Source organism: Paralichthys olivaceus, chromosome 3, assembly GCF_024713975.1.
Source record: "Paralichthys olivaceus isolate ysfri-2021 chromosome 3, ASM2471397v2, whole genome shotgun sequence".
NCBI lineage: Eukaryota > Metazoa > Chordata > Actinopteri > Pleuronectiformes > Paralichthyidae > Paralichthys > Paralichthys olivaceus.
Window position 1 is genome coordinate 28,021,724 of NC_091095.1, and position 18,289 is coordinate 28,040,012.

The window sequence follows — 18,289 nt, forward strand, 5'->3', positions numbered from 1 at the left end:
TGAAATCAATTTTCTCTCTATAAATCACATTCCACCTCGAAATGTGCATACCTGGATCTGCCTCATTTCCGGCCTCTACACAGCCACATTTAACCATAAATGGTCAATGCAAAGCACCTCATGAATGCTGATGCATATAAATGAACCTGCTGATCAATGGATTTTTACAGTGAATCATGGAGAGGAAGGAATCACAAAGCAAGATGGAGAAACACAATTTGATGCCAAAATCGAGGGGCTTGTGAGTGAGGTGGAAGTCAGAAAAAGCATTGGCACTGTGTTGCAGCTTTGGTGAATACAGTTAGTGCCACAGAGAGTAAATGGTAAATGGTTTGTATTTATATAACACTTTTCTAGTCTTGATAACCAATCAAAGTGCTTTACAGACCAGTTTTGCTATTCACCCATTCACATATACATTCATACAGTGCATCTATTAGCACCACTTTTTTTTGAGAACAGTGCAGATAATAGGCAGGATAAAATAATCATGTGTACAGCCTGACCATTGTGCCACCACATCGTCAGGACCACGTTTGAGTCACATATCACTTGAATGTTTATTGTGTGCAAGTGTTTTCGGCTAACATACAAATACTCATTCTCTGAAGGAGCCCTGATAGCAATATTTACATTTGCGAAACCGGACAGTGCTGCCTTTTGATGTTGGCCTGCTCTTCCACAGTGTAAGGGAACTTGATGTCTCAACCACTCAATTTAATAATTCCATCCAAAACTGCAGGCATTATAACACTTAGGGATGGCTGTGATATCCTATAGAATTTAACACAATTATATTATTCGCAAAAGGGGCTTTCAGGCAGAAATTAAAATATTGTATAATTATCAAACACGTACCTGTCCGCTAATTCCCACTGGTAAGAGTCAGTTGCTAGAAACCCCAGAGTGGTTACTATTTGTGTTGGCACCGTGATAGCACAGTTATGTTGGGTTTGCCTCTCTATTTCTGGACCTGGTCCAGTGAATAGATCCATGAGCACAGCTCTCCGGAATCTAAATCGGCTGATTAGACAGTGATCATCATGACCAGGAGATCTGCGTGGTCCCTGAACACCCATTCTCTTATATTTCCACCTATTGGCAAAGTCCTCTAGCAGAGCCAGTGCATCCATCATCCATCATTACGCACAACTGTCACTGCAGTATTTATAGGTTTACAGCAATTGGACTGATTGATCACAACTTGCGAAGAATGTCAGTGCACTCTGTGCACCTGAGAGCAGTCATGTTCACCTCAACGATTTTGTGCACAAAATATATCATATTACAGTCCTACTAAGCCCCAAATCTATGAATTTGAAATATTCAGCAACTCTGCAATGATATTTTACTGTAGTATATGTGCATGTGTAATTTGCTTGAAGTTGTTTTATATCTTTCAAGATTAAAGGGAACTTATGTCACCTCATGACTACATCGTCATTTTCCTGTCTTCTAAATGTTCATACACATGGGTCACAAGTGCGCACATTCTCCCATCAAGTTTGTTTTTATAGATAGATCGTGAGACGCATCTTTCAGACCCCATTTTGTTCAAACGCCTTTCCCGCTGTCATGTCAAAATGTTATAAAAGATGTAGCATAACATATTATGGAGTCCTAACGGCTGCACTTATTATATTTTATTTGCACTAGTAGTTAAAGACTTACCAGCTTTTGTGGTCCTGTGGGCTCGTCTAGTTGCTGACATGAAGTTTAAAACAAAATTACATAAATATTGCAAATACAGTGGAAACCACGTACAGGGATCATATTTGTGTTGGCCAAATTGATCACTATAAATGATTGATTACTTTAACCAAATTGCGCGGCTTCTGTATGATCGTCTCAGAACTTCATGGAAAGGTAAACGCGTTTTTTAAAGGTCCAGTGTGTAAGATGTAGTTGAAAGGGAACTATTCTATTGTAATTTAATGCAGAATAATCCTCATGATGTTTTCACTAGTTTGTTTCATCTAAATTGTATGAATTGTAGTTTTCTTTACCCCAGAAAAGGCCCTTTATATTCAAATAATTTATATTTACATTGAGGGGACCCTGTCTACGGAGGCCGCCATGTTTTTGACATGAGTCCGGCTGGACAAATTAAACACTTTTTGAGTTTTTATGACAACTGAAGTAACCACAGGTTCTCTTTCATGTTTGGAAGGGGAGGGCAAGGTGTGGGGTATTCAGCTGCAACATGTAATTCCAACTAGATATCACAAAATTGTATATACATGTCCAAACATGTATGAAAATACCTAAAATGAACACTGTAAGTGGACTACTTGATTACTAGAACATAATAAATTAAACAGCATTTGTGTAGGAACAATTCCATCCCAAGTTTTTTGATTCATATAAACAGTTAGTCACGACTTCCGGTTTCTAGTGTACTGTCACAATAATCACAAAAAGCTCTGCAAGATGCTCTAAGGAGTAATTACTGTAAACTGTTGTGAAATTATTATGAAATCTGAGACTTAAATAAAGTCACAATATTTATGACAATAAAGGCTTAATATTCCAAGATTAAAGAATAAAGTCATAATGTTGCGAGAATACAGTAGAGAGAATTGAGTCCTTCAGTTCTAAACCAGCCCTTTGCTGCTTATCTTTCCAATTCTCTCTCCCCATTTCTCGCTTATTGTCCTGTCAATAAATGCAAAATGCCCCTAAAAGGAAACAATTAGATTGGTAATCAATGTAAAGGATGGAATTTCAGCATTCCTGGTGGTTATATGCTAAAAAAATACATCTTTAATCTCTTAAAAAATTGCCCCATAGAATAAAAAAAATGCTGCAAAAAGATGCACTGTATGAATGTGTGTGTGAATGGGTGAATGGCAAACTGTAGTGTAAAGCGCTTTGAGTGGTCATCACGACTAGAAAAGCACTATATAAATACAACCATTTACCATTTACCATTTAACATAATGTGCTTTTTCTCATTATATCACCTTATTCTTGTAATGTTAAGACTTTATTCTCATAAAATTAAGATATTCACGAAATGTCATTTTTAAATATTTATATTATTTATATTTATAAATATATATTAATATAATATATTAATATGGCCTTAATACTCCTTCATATATTACTGCTATAAATGTAAAAAATAATGAGTAACTAAACAGCCATGGACTTCATTAACTGAAACATGTCTTCTCTCTGTTGTTTAATACTGGTACAGAACAGTGAAGAGAAATACACTGAATAACAGCATTTAGTTGATCAGAGAAGGAGCAAGGTCAGCAGAGACATTGAGAGACTAGTTTAAACATTATAACAGGCACACATAACAGTTGAGGTTAAACAGAAGATAAATGAGACAAAAAAAGGCAGAGGTGGGCGGACGGTGCAGACTGACAACGAAATTGAGCCAAGAGATGGCATTCAGCAGTAAAGGATGAGTCTTGGAGAAAAACATGGCAGAATGGTTGAGCGTCAGGACATTTAGCTGGAAACACAAGAAAGAAAAGGTTACGTTCAGGATTCTGTCTTAACTAATCATGACTCATCACACCATTACATCACACCATAACAGCACAAGGACACTTATGATCAGCCCTTCTGCCTCAAATTCACTGGATGTTCTGATTTGGTTGAAAATGCATTTGAATAGGTATTTTATATACTACAGAATTTTTATTTGTTTTCCTGATTATTCTTTTCTTTACACAGCAGATCAGATGCATCAGCCCCGTTTTACTCTAGCTTTTAAGATACAGCAGTTCAATATAGTCCAGTCAATGAACTTGACTTTTTTTTTTCTTTCTGAGGGTGTGTACTGGCACACCCTTTGACATCAGTTGGTGTCTGAGTTGACGACAGGCACCTACAGCCAGTGTTGCTGGCTGTTGTCAGAGCTGAAGAGATGAAACAGCCTTTCTACAACTTACTGTATAACCAGAGAGATCTTTAACCTTTGTTTAAGTTCATCTTCAAATGTGCATACAATGTTGGTATTGTGATGTATGGCCCAATAGGCCTGCTAATCACTTACAAATGACATATACTTAATCATTACTTACATAGAGGTCATGTCATTGAGGGCGTGGTCCAGTTCCTCACTGATGGCTTTGTACTTTAGCTTCTGCGCATAAAGCTCATCTGTTCATTCACACAGAGACCAAGGGAAGGTATGAAAACTATCAATGTCATCAATCCATCTATCCATCCATCCAATTACTTAATTATCCATATCATCCAATCATCAATTATATTTTGAGGGTTGCAGCAGGACCTGCAAATCCCAGCTGACATTGGGAAAGGTGGGGTACACCCTGGACATTTGTGTATCACAATGCTAACATATAGAGACAAAATACCATTCACACTCACGCCTACACCTACAGACAATTAAGAGTCTCCAGATAACCTACCACAGTCTGCATGTTTTTGGACAGTGGGAGGAAGTAGGAGAAAAACTGCTGTGCAGCAACAATCCTAAGCACTGCATCACATTATATTATTACCATAATTATAATTTTCTATGTGACAACAAAGTCAGGTGAATTAATTTACATTCACTAGCAAAAAGGAATTATACTAAACTGCCATTGAACAGTGTGTTTTTCATTTAGCATTTTCTTCAACAGCACTCTTCTTCAATCTACAGCAAATCTACCATTCTGATATATTATTTGTGTTGCTATAGATTATGTCATGTATAGGTACACAACTAGCCAAATCAATGCTGTACCTTCCAAATCATCAATAGTCTTCTCCAGCTTGGCCACAGATCTCTCAGCAAACTCAGCTCGGGTCTCAGCCTGAAATAACGCAGCACATGCTAAGAAATCATCCAAACAAAATATGCATGTACATTTTATGTATCTCATCATTTCTTACTGAAATCTGTTATGGTGTAAGATGGATTTACATTTAGAAAACATAATATAAATGGAGGGTTGAGATTGTAAACTTCACACCAATTAAATTTTGTTCACTATCCATGCGCAAATATAATTGGTTTAGGATCAATTATTTTTAGTGTCCTCAATCACTAGACTCAATTCATTAAGAAAGAAATGAATACACTGAATGATTAAGTGCTTGACTGCAATCCAACAATAAGTTCTCTCACTCTGAAGAGAAACATTGGATTTTAAGCAGATTGACTACTAACTTCTTTTTACTTCTACGAGCGGTATATAGACCCTTGCTCTGCCACTAGCATTTGAAATCATACCCAAAGCGCAGTCCCTTTTATCGTTTCCCATATTGCATTAATATTATTTACATTTTTTACCCTTCTACTGCATAGATATACACATTTTATTAGAAAGCTGAAGTGAATTATTTTGTTACTAATCTACAGTTCAACAGTATGCAGAAGTATTTAATTATTAACTAAGGCACTGATTGTCTTGTGCTAATCTCTGCAGCATTAGCCTTAACTCCGAGAAAAGAATGGTCTCTATGAGAGTAGTTGCCTGCGAACTGTCATGGTCTGCTCTGTGGGTGCCCCTCCCTCCTCTGTGTGTGTGTCTGTGCCAATAAGTTATGGTTGTTGCTCCCTTCATCAAACAATGTTGTAAATACTGTTATTTTGTTGATGCATTCAGTTACTACTACGGCACTTCTGTCCATCCTGGGAGAGGGATCCCTCACATCAAATCAAATCTTATTTGTATAGCCCAAATTCACAAAACACATTTTGCCTCAGAGGGCTTTACAATCTGTACAGAGAGTGACACCCTCTGTCCTTAGACCCTCGGTTCAAGTGAAGAAAAACTTGCCCACAAAAAAACCCTTTTACAGGGAAAAGAAAGTGGAAGAAACCTCAGGGAGAGCCACAGAGGAGGGATCCCTCTCCGGGGACATACAGATGTGCAATGGATGTCATGTGTACAGAACAAAGCAACATAAACATATTGTACAATTACAATGAATGACAAAATGATTACAGTAGCAGTGGTGGTAATATATATAGTGGTGGGTTATAACAATCCTACAATAATATAGAAGTTAATATTAATGTCATAGAATTATGACTAATAATAATAACAAGAGTGGTAGTTTTTCCTTACTCTTGTTAATGGTTAAGTAATAATAAATCAAATTTGATTGATTGATTAATCTTTGCAATGATAATGAGGGGGACAACTCCTGCAAAATGGATGAATCCTTAAAAGACAAGCGAGGGCATCCTGTGTATGTAAGAGAGTATATGATAAATTATTGATCAGATGATTAATGTCTTCCAGATAATAGTACCACTGTATAAACTGTAAACCCACCAAATCAAAAAGGATGCCTCTGATATCTCATGATGTGTTGTTGCTAGCCCATAACATCTGCTTACAGCAAGTTCTACACTCCCCCCCTCATCTTCTACCCTCCCTTCCTCGTCTTTCTCCCTTTCCTCCTCACCATGGCCGTCACCACCATCGTCAGCCACGGGCACTGAAAATGTTCCTGCTGCAGCAAACATGTCAGTAAGTTTAGCACATTCGGCAGCACAGTATTGTTTGTGCTTTGTTGCTTTGAACTTGTTCTTTTTAAGTGTGAACTGGCACACCTCTGTGGCAGCATCTGCCTGAAGGGCCTGTTGTCCTTTCTCTTGCAATGTATCTGTGCTTCCCTTGCATTTGTTCTCCATTTTTCCCAGTCTCTATGCCTTTTCGTTCGCAGATCCAGTTCGGCCACATTGAGGATTATGATGATGGATAGTGACTCAGAGATCGTGATCGTAATAGCGGATTCTGTATCGTGCTGGCATCTGATTGTAGTGGTGGACCATGATTGAGGTGGCAGCTGATGGTGGAACCTGGTGGCAGCAGTAGATCATGATGATGGATTGTGGACTATGATGGCATCCAATCGTGATGGTGTATCCTGATCGTGGACTAGGACTTACAACAAGACTACTTGATATACAATATTTCTACTCAGATACTTTACCATTATTGACCATAATTCCTCAATTCATTTACCTTCCATAATGCTACAAACTGTTCATTCTAACCAATGCTGTAAATACTTTTCTGACATTCTCCATTACACATGGCATCTATTGCACTTCTGTCCGTCCTGGGAGAGGGATCCCCACATGTGGCTCTCTCTGAGGTTTCTACGTTCTTTTTCCCCTGTTAAAATTTTTTTTTGTAGTTTTTCCTTCCTTAAGGGAAGAGGATGTCACACCTTGTTAGAGCCCTATGAGACAAATTGTGATTTGTGACTATGGGCTATACAAATAAAATTTGATTGATTGATTGATTGATTGATTTTTACTCTGTTATTTTGGAAGGAGTGAAAAAAGACCCAAAGGAAGCAAGTTCAGGACACATACCAAGAAAACATTGTGATACTGCAGCTCTCTTTGGATTGTTTTGACCATAATCTACTCTCTCTTCTTCTCTATTCAGTTTATTGGCAGATGGCAACCAACATCAAGGTGCATTACCGCCATGTACTGTCTTCTATAGTTTTCTATACATCACTGTTTGAAAACCATAAAGACTATAGAATGATATAACACAAAACAAGGACTGCATCAGTTTACATCTTCTTCTCAAACTACTGTCTCTCTCATTTCCAAATGCAAAGTGAGTGATTCCTGGGTGCACATACCAGTGAGACAAGGGGGAAGTACAAAAATCAAAACACCCCAACATATTCAAATGAAAATAAATATACATATGAATCCATTTGATAGGAAAGACATAACAATATTAGAACTGATTTAACATAACCATCCCCCCTCTAATTGGGGGCCAAATGGAACATCCCACCAATTCCAACTCACTTAATGTATACGCTTAAAATTGGCTGGAATATTAAACCCTAGTACAACACACAGCTGTTTGCAGGATGAAAAGCGATGAGGTTATGTATCGTAATTCTCATTCTGATCTCATCCATCTTGTTTGTAAAAGACCTGGAGTTTGCTAGGAACAGACTTGGGAGCGCTCATCTGTATGGGTTAGCCTTTAGCCAAGCGTGTAGCCTGGCTCGCTTCCCCACTTCTTCTCCCTCTCACTAAACGTATACTTTTTTAGCCTCACTGCCAATAATCGTTGCTCTGACTTCGGGTAATTCAACCCGACCACCAAAATTGAGAATAGTTTATAGACAATCTAATTTTCTCTGTGACTGTCTCATCTGCTGTTATAGGTCATAAAGAGGCAGCAATATTAAAATAAGACCGTTTCATAACCAGTTAAAAACTCATGGTTGGGGCTTTAAAAATGTGATTGGGCAGTGTCAATTATGAAAAAAAACAGGAAAAGTGTGCCAGATGGCCAGTCCCGCCCTGATACCAGAGATCTCCAGTGCCTGTCACCTTTAACTATGACCAACTTCATCACATTAAAACTTTTATTATATTGCCATTTGTGGTCTAAGTTATGTTACTCAGTTCAATTCCTGATCCACCCATAACACAAACAAATAACTTGAATGAGTAACTTAATGGGTAAATAGTATATAAGTATATAACCCTGCACATTTACTTGCAACTGACCAAACTCGAATGAACATTTAAAGGTACAGTGTGTGGAATTTTGTGATATCTAGAGGTGAATTTGCATGTTGCAGCTGAACGCCCCTCACCTCACCCTCCCCTTCCAAACATGAAAGAACATTTGGTGGCCTACAGTTGTCATAAAAACTCAAAAAGTGTTTAGTTTGTCCGGTCTGGGCTATTGTAAAAAACATGGCGGCCTCTGCACAGAGGACCCCCTCGATGTAAATATAAAGTATTTAAATATAAAGGGCCTTTTCTAGGGTAAAGAAAACTACAATTAATACAATTTAGATTAAATGAACTTGTGAAAACATCATGAGGATTATTCCACATTAAATTTCTGCCAATAGATCCCTTTCACCTAAATCTTACACACTGGACCTTAAAGCAATTTTTAATTCTTGAAAAATGTATTAGGAGTGACACAACTCACCTCTTTCAGCTTGTCAGTCAGGATCTTTATCTCTTCCTCATATTTGTCCTCCTTTTGAGAGTACTGTGGTGAGACACAACAGTATTTACATCCAAATCTATGAGTCTCCATATCAATTTCTATATTAAGCACACATTTACATCTCTGCAACCTGTATTCATTTCTGAAAAGCCCTGGGTTATGATTAGGAGTTTAAAGTAAGTGAGGGATCAATGTTTCTGGTTTCAAAAGGCAAATACAACATGAACTCTGGTCTCACAAATAAGGGTCAACCACACACCCATTCAGTTGTTGACAAATGGCACTTGACACGAATTGTGTGCTGCCGAAACATTCAATATGAACGTGATTCTTAAATCATGTCCATTTTAATCTTTTCATTTTATATATAAATATATATATATATATAAACTTGTCATTGATTTTTTTTAAAGAAATGTGTTATTTGTATTTAATGTATATTATTGTTATTAAAATGTTGTAATATATGCAATACTGTGCATCGTAATGAGTTGAGAAACAGGCACTGTGCAAATCCTTAATATATACTTTGTTGCTAGGCACAGGATATTTATCTTTGTACAGTATTGTTTTTGAAAATACAGCATATCTCTTAGATCTTGATGTGACCTAACCTGCCAAGTTAGGCACAAATCTAACCATAGTGTTTCATATCTTCTCTCAATTACAACATCTAAATGCATTTTGAAAATAAAACAAAATTGTTGAAAAATAAATAAACTTTCTCAATAACTCCAGCTAAAATAACATTCAGGTAATTGAATGAATATACACAGAATAATAAATGCAATGTGGACCAGACTGGTCCCCTTGTCCTACCTTCTCAGCCTGGGCCTCCAAAGACTTCAGGTTATTGGTGACATTCTTCAATTCCTCCTCCAGTTCAGCACATTTACTGAGTTATTTATTCATTTTATTTTATGTGGGGCGAGGGGGGCATGCAGAAGAAAGAACATCTGATTAGTTTGGAGAATATACAAAACAGCTGTGAAAGTGCAAAGTTTAAGTGACCACTGTAAAAACAGTTTGTGGTGGAAGCAGAAGTCAGGTCCTTCGTGAAGTAAGTAAAGGTACATTACATGTAAGAGTCCTGCATTCAACTAAACAGAAGAACAACAAAAAAAAATACTGTAGTCTCCTGGATCTTTAAAACTAAAGGTACTCATTATGCAGCTTTTAGCAATAAGTCATATCTTATTGAATGATCATAATTATCACCAGAGGTGGGACAAAGTCATTATTTATCAAGTAAAAAGTAAGTCCTGAGTCATGTAGAAAAGTCCAAAGTCAAGTCCAAGTGCTCAACCTTATTTTTCAAGTCCTAAACAAGTGATTGTGCACTCTTCAACTAACTAATGCTTTTGCATTCTTGCCTACAGAGTAAGACACAGTGTACTGAATTAACACAAATATTGAATAACTTCAAATAAACTTTAGAAATGAAACACTGATAATACTATAATAGTTAATAATATAATACTGCTTATGAACACTACTGAATATGTACTTTGGTACTTTAACAGTCATGTTAAAGCAATTTATTTCAAGTGGGTGGGTGAGTAAGGTGCATAAGTAAAGTGTGTGGGTGTGTGAATGAATAAGTGACGTGTGTGTGGGGGGGGTTGGGTGAGTGAGTTGCTTTAACAGTATGTAATCATGTTCTCATTCATCAAAGTGAGACTTAATATGTAAATAAAAAACAAATCAATGTTTGACATGTGTTATGAATTCCCTGTTTATTGGAAGGGATATTATTTTTACAGGGACGCTAGGAAGAGGTGGAAATGCATAGCAAAGGAGAAGACAGCAGAAATTAGAGGAAATCATAGTCTTTAGTTACTCCTAAATATATAGAATAGGAGAGCTGTCACAATAAACTGCCCACCATAGAGAAAAAAGTGAACAAGGATGGATATTTTAAATGTTAGGCACAAAACATGGCCTAAAAATGTAAACACGAACAAATCACCCTCAAATCCAATGTACAATTAAACATTATATTTTTGGATTTGGACTTCTCTCAGTCAAGAGTTCAAAAGCATATACACACACATAAACAAGTACAAGCAAATTTCTATAAACCATTTTTTTTTACTCATTCGGGTTATCAAAAAATATCGATACTCACATACTAATTGATAAAAATTGGAATTGCACGCACTCCCTTTTCTTTCTCTCTCTCTCTCTCACCACAGCGCACATTCATTTGGTTATTTAGTTAATTCTCACACTGCTTGTTCTGTTCCACACTCTCTCTCTCTCTCTCGCACTGATACGCACACTCACACACACACACACACACACACACACACACACATCTGTAAATTAATCTGGGTAAAAATAACATAATTATATTATTAAAAACTATCACCAAATTATTTAAACAGCATTTGTATAGTAACATTTTTGCCCCATGCTTTTGAGCCATATAAATGGTTGATCACTATATCCAGTTCCCTCTGTATTCTTAATTTATGAAATATGCCAAGTCATTGCAACTAAATTAGATCAAGTCCAAGTGAAGTTTCGAGTCATTGGTGTTAAAGTCCAAGTCTAGTTGCAAGTCATTTTTTATTTTGTTGAGTCATGTCTGAAGTAATAAAAATCATGACTTGTGTCTGATTCAAGTCCAAGTCTGAGTCTACATCTCTTATGCATTATTGTTCATGTACACAGCATATTAATGTAATGGTCTAGGTTCAGCTGTTGTATCCACTGTTCCCCAGATTCAAAATATTTTTTAAATAAGCTGTTTAGCAAAGTGATCAGCAACCAGTGAAAAGTAGGTGACAAGTAAAGTAATTAAATGTAGTGGAGCAGAAGTGTAGAGTAGCATATGCTTAATAAAATAAATGCTTACTAAGATGATACATGCAAATAGACACAAAAAAAGGATTTGTGAGCATTTATACAGGTAAATGATACCCAAGTTAAAAAAGTTACAAATTCCAAAGAATTAACTGAATTTAATGCATCTTAAATTAGATATACCACACGAGCAGAACAGAAACATTTTGTTTTGTAAAGGTAAGACTTACAGCCTGACCTGGCCTCTGACCGAGAAGCAAACAGCAACGTAAATATATAAATAAAAGAGAAAATGCCTGTGTATGATTGTGACCTACTGCACTCATATTTCAAGACTTGAAGTGCCCAAAGTAGCTGTCAATAGCTATCAAGCAGCATGATATAGTGTTGATATACTCACGCCTCAGCCAGCTCTGCCCTCTCCTCTGTACGCTCCAGCTCTCCTTCTACAATCACCAGCTTACGAGCAACCTGGACAAAAGCATGATATATATTATTAGATTTCATACAACACATATTAAAACATCTTCACTCACTGTGGACTCCACCAAGTTATCATGTGGGCAGCTATCAATGTTACTTAACAATTATCTATGGCACCTATTTGTGGCATGTGGAGTAGATTTGTCATACCATGTAGCTCTTTATGGCTATAATTTTGTCAGTACTGCTGGGAGCACTGCAGCAGTCTGTGCAGAAAAAAGCTCCTTTCTGAGACTGGGTTATTAGAGCATCCCATTCAGCACCTGTAGACAGAATGATACTGCAGATTCCAGAGGCCAATAACTGAAACTCACCTCCTCATACTTGCGGTCAGCCTCTTCTGCAATGTGTTTAGCCTCCTTCAGCTGAATCTCCTGGAGCTCCATTTTCTCTTCATCTTTCAAAGCCCTGTTCTCAATCACCTTCATGCCTCTACACACACAATCATAAAAAGTGTTTTAAAAGTGTGTTTAAAAGTGTTTTTAAAAACTTTAAAAAATGTATTATATATTTGAAAAAGCTCAGGAAATCAGGAAAAAAGGAGAGGCAAGAAATTACTGTCACTTTGGGCTAATTTTGTCTGTGGTTCAGTAGGAGAGCAGGTCGTCCACTAACCAGAAGTTCAGCTGGCTGATCCCCCATTACATGTGCCGAAGTGTCTTTGGACATGATACTAAACCCCAAATTGCCCCTGACTGCTGTGCTGGCAGTGTATGACTAATGTATGATGGAGATATATTGCACATAGATGTAATGTATGAATGGATGATGGATGGTAAAACCTCATATTTGACTCGAAACTGCATCATTTACATAGTGTTTTAAGACTAAAAGTCCACTACCAGAAGTATTGATGCTAGCGGATGTCACGATGCGAACTCATGCCCTTGGGCGAGAGTGTGTGTGGTTTTCTGGTGTGTCCATGAAAACATGAACGTGCCTCAGAGGAGGATTTCAGAGGATATTTCGGCTTAAAACACTGTAAATAACATAGTTTTCTGGTCAAATCTGAATGTCAGGGTTTTTTTTAGTTTTTTGGACTTTGTTTGTTTTGTAAGAACCTTGCCTTTTATTAAAGGACATTTTTTGTGTTGCTGCTGAACTCGCCCCTGCATTTTTGGGTCCACCTGCTGTCAACACTGTGACAATCTTTTAAATGTACTGAAGTAAACTAGTGCACTTTGTCTACTGTTTTTTCATCGAAAATTGGCCCACACACAAAAGCAACCAATTTGCAAAGATTTTCTCCAAGAATAAATCTTCTGTTTCAGAGTTGGCAATCCATGAACTGAAACTAGTCTCTGTATAACAATGACAGATGGCAGCAATCCTTGAGGCAGCCAGAACTGCACTGCATTGAACTGCAAGTTATTGTTGTGATAACTTTTGCATTAGAGCTTGAGCATTTTCAGGAGTTCTTTTATTTAGAGTGATAATGTACATGAGGTTTTTTTTGTGTATGGCTCAAATCACAATCCAGTGCACTGTGTTATTCAGAGACTGCTGTGGAAGAGACAGAAACAGGCACAAAATACTATATTTTGCTTGAGATTTTAACATGTCATGTCAGCTTACAGTGAAGTATGTGTTTACTCCATGACACCCCTGTTTGGTATGGTTCCTGACTTTGACCACACCCAACCATCCAACTACAAGGTGTGCAGTGTAGAGGTTAACCACTGATCAACCATTACTTTCAGCCAGCTGCTAAGTGACCCCTAAGTTTATTATTTATATATATATTCGAATAAGTGACTATTTTTAACAGATCAATGCAATATACAAACAATATATTGATCCTTAACGTACATTTACCTCTTGTCTTAAATAGCTGATCATGCTCAAAACTGGTAATAATTACTATATTACAGCAGGAAATCACCTCTCGCTCTCATCAGCAGCCTTCTCAGCCTCCTCCAGCTTCTGCAGAGCCGTTGCCAGTCTCTCCTGAGCTCGATCCAACTCTTCCTCCACCAGTTGGATACGTCTGTTCAAGGAAGCCACTTCTGCTTCAGCCTGAACACAGATAAACATGGTGCTGACTGACTGATATAAGTGAAGTATAGATACAAATATATAAGTAAAGTATAGGTAAAAGAGGCAGGGTACACCCTGGACATTTATTCAATTATTCATGTTCACATTCACACTTATGGACAATTGAGATTCTCCACTTAACCCAACCCCTTTTTGCATGTCTTTGGACTGTTAATACACCTGGAATACCAGACAATACTAACACAGACATAAATACAACATACAAACTCCACACAAAACCCCCCAAGCAAAACAAGGAACATTTATGATGGCTCCAACATACCACCCATTAATTTATGAGTTGTTGATGAGGTACATAAATGTTTTACAAATTGCTTCTACAAACATGATGTGTTTTCAATACTACTGTTGTTTTCTAAGGAAAAGAAGAATACAACAATAGAATTAAAGGTTTGTTTTGAAAATAATGGTCCTGACTAAAGATTAAGAAAGTGAATCAGTGTAGCCCCATAGTAAATACAGTCAGCTGTTTGACTTGGCTGGAGCCATAAGCAGTTAAGGTATTCAGTGCACTTATTTCTTTAACTATATTAGTTAAAAATATACAGGCTATAGTAGGACATAAGACATAAGAGAAGCTTTCAGAAACATCCATGGTAAGACCAGGGAATAAAATGAAAGAGTCACATCTATGTATGTTCCTGTAATAAAACCTGCAAGGTTTACAGACCATTATTATTTGACCAATTCAAACAAACAACAATAGTTGATCAGTAATGATCTATTTGATTTCAAAGTTCAGTGCCTTGTCCTCCAGCAGGGGTGATCCCAACCCCCAGAGTTTGGCTCTGTTGATTTCCTGTTGTATCAAAGGTTAAGGCTGCATTTTTATTTTTTGTACATGATTTTATGAAAATCAAAAGTCCTAGTTGTGCTATAGGAATTTGTTAATGTGTAGGTGAGTGTTTGATTTACTTAAAAACTAGAGTTTTAAGCTTGTTTGCCCTGGACATATGTCTGTGTTTTATTTGTATTTTGCTCTACACATTCACCAGTGGTAGAACCGTGGCCTATATGATTACTGCTGTTTTAGTACATGCTGAAAGGGCATACATTCTAAAGTCTATTTTTCAGCAATGACTCACATCATCCAGAATTAACTCAGTGTTTAAGAATAAAAACGAACAAATGGGAATTATTAATTCATTCAGTCACTCTCTAAAAGGGGGACAGTTGACCTAGGAGGAATGGTTGATACCTAAAATGGACTTGGACCATTGTTAAGCTCACAGTCAAGGTTGGATGGCAAACATCATGGCCAAAATAAGGCTCTGAATCCCCACGACAGCTGAGCGGTCCATGCAGGGCATGATGAGAATGGAATGCAAGGGAGAAGCGATGAATCAGCCAGGATTGGTTTACAGTGGCATTATCACAGCTTTGAACAGAGCCTAGGTTCAAGCTTCATACTGTATGAGAAGGCACCGAGTCTGGGATATTTAGAGGTTTACCATGTGCTGCAGTTATAATAAATTATATTAAAATCATAGTAAGAGGAAATAAAGGTGTACAACTCACTACTGTATCCCCTCTGTCATGTGCCTTTTACAGTATATATGGGCCTGGACTATGCTTTATTCTCTTCAATTACTGGTCAAGCATAGACAATATGATGAAAAGGTCTCTGAATTAACCACAGCAACTGCATATTGCACTTTTAGAATTGTCACTTACATCAGCGGCCTTCTTATCAGCAACCTCAAGCTTCTCCTGAGCATCCTTCAGGGCCTCGGAATATTTGTCAAGCTCGTCCTCCGTCCCCTTCAGCTTCTTTTGCATTTGCAGAATTTCGTCTTCATGCTGATGGTGTGAAAGATCAAAAACAAAGTTTGCATGGCTGTAATATCCCAGTATCATCAATTGATTTTTTTTTAGATACTTAATGCTGTGATTATAGTGGTCTGGTATAATAATTTCAATGTATTCCAGGTAGAGACATGGTAAGAAGTTATTCAATTCAGTACCATATAAAATTATTTATTGTTTTCATATTGACCATTAGACACTATTCTCTCCTGACATGCTCCCAGTTACAAAGACAGAGGACAGAATTCACAGTTCTTGTTCCACTCAAAACAATGAATTTATTACCAAAATGACTGCTACTTGGAAACCACTGCTAAGAAAATTCGAAATCCTCCATTTCTCTCCTCTCAACCCAATCGATTACTTAAGGAGGTAAATATGACAGTATGCTCAATCTTCACTCCATCAGTGCAAAGTGCTTTGGTTTTCCTCTGCCTAAATAACATGCAACTTATTGTTATCTGAACAGAACCCTTTCTAGAGTCAGAAAAGTGCAATAGGTATAAACCAGTGAAATAATATAAATGGAGCGTCATGACCACTGTGCAAATATTTCTAAACATTAAATAAACTCCAAGCAAAATTCAGGTCTATGTGTCCATATGTGAAGTGGAGCAGTGATCTAGCTGTAAAGCCAAGTGTAAAAGCAATTAGTACAGTGAGACCAAATTTTGTGTATAAATGATATGCCCAGCATGTTGAAAGGGCATGCAATCACTTCCTGCCATTTTGCAACATCCAATGCTCACACAGTTAAAGCTGAACCTCCTGCAGCTTGTTTTTATTTTATGTATCCAGTATAAAACAATCTATCTCAAATACAGTGGTACCAGTTGAATTTAGTCAAGTTGGGTCTTAGAGACACAAACACAGACTAGGTTCAGGTCTTAGTTCCAGGCCTGTGACTATTTGTTAGAATCATCTGATTGTCATCATCCAAAGCGATAATATGAAATAGTTTGAAGATACCTTCCAGAGAGGATATAGGAACATTAATCTACACTATTTTCGGTTTTCTTACCACAAAAAAAGGATGTGACAAATTGCTCTAAATGCCCCCATACAGTACAAGAGTTTAATGTGAAAATTAAAGAAAAAGCCTCACTTGAAGGCGTAATTAGTATAAAAGGCTAAAAAAAACCTTCACTGTCTGCAGCTTCAAAAACTGATATAGAGAATTAGCCCAGTTTGATAAGCCTGTTGATAAAAGATGCTCTTCTAGGTTTTTGACATATGATTTGCACTTGTGTTCATAACCCACCTGTTTGCTTCTATCTTCAGCTGCTTTCTTGTCTGCTTCAGCTTGTTCTGCCTGGTCCAGTGCATTCTCTTTGTCCAACTTTAGCATAAGCATCTTCTTTTTGATGGCCTCCATTTTAGCAGTTGTTTACTGGGGTTTCTGCAACCTCACACAATTAGAAGAGAGGGGGAGGCAAATGGGAGCAGGACAAACGGCCTTAGAGCCTGGCAAACTGGTAGAGATGCCAAACTCTGTCAAAGATAGAGGGAGACCATTTATATGACAGAGGATTGGACACTCCCACTTCTAAGCCCCGAAACATATACCGCCCCACCACCTCCACCACCACCACCACCACCACACACACACACACACACACAAACAAACACACACAGTAACAAATGAACCTGCATGCTAACAAAATATGTGTTTCTATTCTGAGGTACATTACCTCAGATCTACTGTAACAGTCTTAGCTTTCTCCTTCTGATGTATAGAATCTTTATCAAAATTCAATTTATCAAATATGAAAAAAAAAGTATTTTGTCTTTTCATCAGATTTCAGTTGATGTTGTGTCTTCATGTTCCAGGAGCATCTCACAGAAATTCACTAATCATATGGTTGTAATATGTATATATTGTAACATGTTTCCTTTGTAATTATGATTTTGTTATGAACACATGAACAACTTATGAAGTCTGAAGTCAACTTATGAAGCCGCCATTCAGTGACTCATACCCATTTAAATTAACAGTAACAAACAACAAAGCACTATTACTGTTGATGCCTGTTAATAGAGGCAAGCAATTTCAATTACAATTTCGATCAAAGCATGTCACAAATCTAATCTTTCATAACCCTGGCCCTGCCTCTTTCTGTTCATCCCATTTTCCTCTTGTTCATGTTCATGTCCATGTTTCCATGTAGCTGTCTGCCTTGCCCATGTTCCTCATTCCGAAT

General features: G+C 37.3%; 1 protein-coding gene across 1 annotated transcript; it reads right to left on the minus strand.

Annotated features, from left to right (window-relative positions):
• Nucleotides 1–3,155: 3,155 nt before the first annotated feature.
• On the minus strand, nucleotides 3,156–17,616 carry tpm3 (tropomyosin 3). The gene is made up of 10 exons (XM_069522776.1): nucleotides 17,350–17,616; nucleotides 15,957–16,082; nucleotides 14,107–14,240; nucleotides 12,539–12,656; nucleotides 12,142–12,212; nucleotides 9,753–9,828; nucleotides 8,913–8,975; nucleotides 4,712–4,781; nucleotides 4,041–4,119; nucleotides 3,156–3,466 (listed from the first exon to the last, which is right to left on the minus strand). Exons 1-10 carry the CDS (start codon nucleotides 17,461–17,463, stop codon nucleotides 3,463–3,465), a joined length of 855 nt encoding a protein of 284 aa, XP_069378877.1. The 5' UTR covers nucleotides 17,464–17,616; the 3' UTR covers nucleotides 3,156–3,462.
• Nucleotides 17,617–18,289: the final 673 nt, after the last annotated feature.